Below are 2498 nucleotides of genomic sequence, written 5' to 3'. Positions count from 1 at the left end.
TATATATATATATATATATATATATCCGTCCTAGTTTGAGTTCTGGAGAATGGTGTTTTAATTGTGCCTTTAGGCGGCGTTATTTGTGTACGACCCGAGTCGTGATGAAGTCTGGTCGAAGGCTGTATTTGGGGAAGGGAAGGCTATTCGCATGCACAAGCACAAAAACAAGTGCTTTACAACATGGGTTATGCAAAACAAAGCCATACTCAACTGTCCGGAAGCCTCCGAGGTAAGCCCCGGGCAGGTGGGGGTGTGTGGTGGGTGGCGAGGGTTTGGGGCACACTTTGTAATTCCATTGCTTGTGCTTTAGGGTTTAGAGCAGCTGAGGGGTTTAAGGTTTAGTGTTCAGTGTTTAATTCTTAGTGTAGGGCGTCTGTATATGGTTTGGTGTATATATTAGGTGTATGGTGTATATATTAGGGTTTGGGTGTGAAGTTTTAGAATTTATATTTCAGTGTTTAGGGTTCAGCAGTATAGAGGGGTAGAGACGGAGAGAAATTCCTTGCTACATATCGAGTATATGTGTGTATATGCCTTCATAGGTGGGCAGTTTGTGTGCTTTCCTTCGCTCATATATTTACGCGCATGTCTGCTTGCCTGTCCATCTGCTGCTGCTCTGTCCTTTACTGGTTGCTTGTCTCTACGCCTGCCCATAGGGATGCCTTGGCCTGTAGCCAACGCTGTTTTACGCTGTTCCTTGCCTTCTGCATGATGCTGCTGTTGCTGTTGGTGGCGGTGCACTTGCCGTTGCTGCTGTTGGTGCGGGTGCACCTCCCGCTGCTGCTGTTGCTGCGGGTGCAGCGCGTGCTGCTTCTGGTGCTGCAGGTGCACGTTGTGCTGCTGTTTCTTCTACTGTATGTGTGTAGGATCCGCGTTTTAACCCCGAGTTTGATGAGAAATCTGAGCAGAAGACTCGCAGTGTATTGGCAGCTCCTGTCATGGATCGATCCGGGGAGGTTATTGCTGCACTTGTCCTCTTCAACAAGCATCCGCAGTTCACAGGACGCTTTTCTGAGGTAAAATACTTTGCACCATGCGTGCGCATATGCAGTTGTGCATGCATGCGTGCCTGCAGGGAGCTTCGATGCATGCAGGTTTGCGTGAATGACCACTAGCCACGCAAGCAGAGGTCTACGTGGAGGTGTTGGGGTAGCCACAAGGTGTACGTGCATGCAGTGCAGCGTGATGCGCATCCATGAATACATGCGTTTTGGGGCTTGACTGCAGGACGACGAACGGATGGTGGAGATGATGAGCCGCCATGTGCAAATTTTTATGGAGATGTTTGAGTACGGCGCGGCAGAAGACAGGAAAATGATATTCCTTCCCGAGCCAGAAGACGTGTCCAAAGGGGAGAGAGACAAATATCGACAAGCACAAACGCATGCGAGACATGAATCAGATGCCTCTTCAACCGCTACCAGCGACAGCAGCCACCGGAACATAAGCAACGGGAGCAACAACAACGAAGTCCATCGGGGGAGTTGGCTGCGGCATTTAGGGGACATATGGGCTGCAACATTTGCCACAACAGTAACAAACCATAAAACGGAGCACCATCATCAGCAGCACCAACAACATACGAAGCAGAAGCACAGGCTACAAGACCCTGGTGCCTCTTGCAATTGTAGCAGCAGCTGCAACAGTTGCAGCAAGAGTGTAAACAGCTCAAGCGTGTTGATGCAGTCTCTTGGCAGTCCGTATTTGGGTGGTGTTGGCGATTCCCGTGCAACGGGAGGAGGGGGGTCGGGGGGCAGTCTTAGCAGGAACCCTGCTGCTGCGGCAGCAGCAGCTGCGGCAGCTGCTGCGGCAGCAGCAACAGCAGCAGGAATAGGCATGGCTGCGGTGGAGGGGAGATTTGCTTGGTGGTCGAGGTGGCTGCGCTGCTTTTTTGAGGGTGACGACATGTTAAATTTGCGAGACAAACCAAGTGGTTCAGAAGAAGAAGGAACAGCAGCTGCAGCAGAAACAGCTGCACCAGCAACAGGAAACACAGCAGCAACAACAGGAACTGCAGCTGCAAAGACTGTATGGACGAGGGGAGAGTGCGGTAGAGGCATTCAGGGGGGAGGGTTTTGCCCTGTTAAAATAGGGATGGAGGAGCCGTCTCAAGGAGACAGCTCTGCAGGTGCTGCAACATCATCTAGCCACAAGAAGAAGAAGACAGCAACTTTCTTGCAGTGGAGGACATCTTCACCTCATTTGTGCAGCAGCAGCAGCAGCAGCAGCACGGGTGCAAAGATTGTCCGGGTCGAGAGATGATGTGGCGTTGCGCATGTTCTGTGCGGTGTATGCAGTGGTCTTATATTTGGTGTCTAGGGATGCATAAGTAATATTTGTTAAGCCTAGACGCATGCATTCATGCATGCGTCTACAGCTGTTAGGCTCGTACAATATGCAGCTGCACATGGACAGACTCTGCAGGGCTCTGTGGGCATCCACACCCATATAGCAGATGCATGCATATATAAATTATATATATATATATATATATA

The 2498-nt window shown here is 50.4% G+C and overlaps 1 protein-coding gene across 1 annotated transcript; it reads left to right on the top strand.

The window, feature by feature from the left end:
* Positions 1 to 183: 183 nt before the first annotated feature.
* Positions 184 to 2265, top strand: EMWEY_00059110 (GAF domain-containing protein, putative; the record flags this gene model as incomplete). Its single annotated transcript, XM_013481015.1, has 5 exons — positions 184 to 232; positions 459 to 519; positions 660 to 762; positions 870 to 1019; positions 1231 to 2265. 5 exons carry the CDS (start codon positions 184 to 186, stop codon positions 2263 to 2265), a joined length of 1398 nt encoding a protein of 465 aa, XP_013336469.1.
* Between the last annotated feature and the right edge of the window lie 233 nt (positions 2266 to 2498).

Source organism: Eimeria maxima, genomic scaffold (genome assembly GCF_000499605.1).
Source record: "Eimeria maxima Weybridge genomic scaffold, Emw_scaff2638, whole genome shotgun sequence".
NCBI lineage: Eukaryota > Apicomplexa > Conoidasida > Eucoccidiorida > Eimeriidae > Eimeria > Eimeria maxima.
Note: the sequence above shows the minus strand (reverse complement) of the source record. Positions and strands in the feature narration are given on the sequence as shown.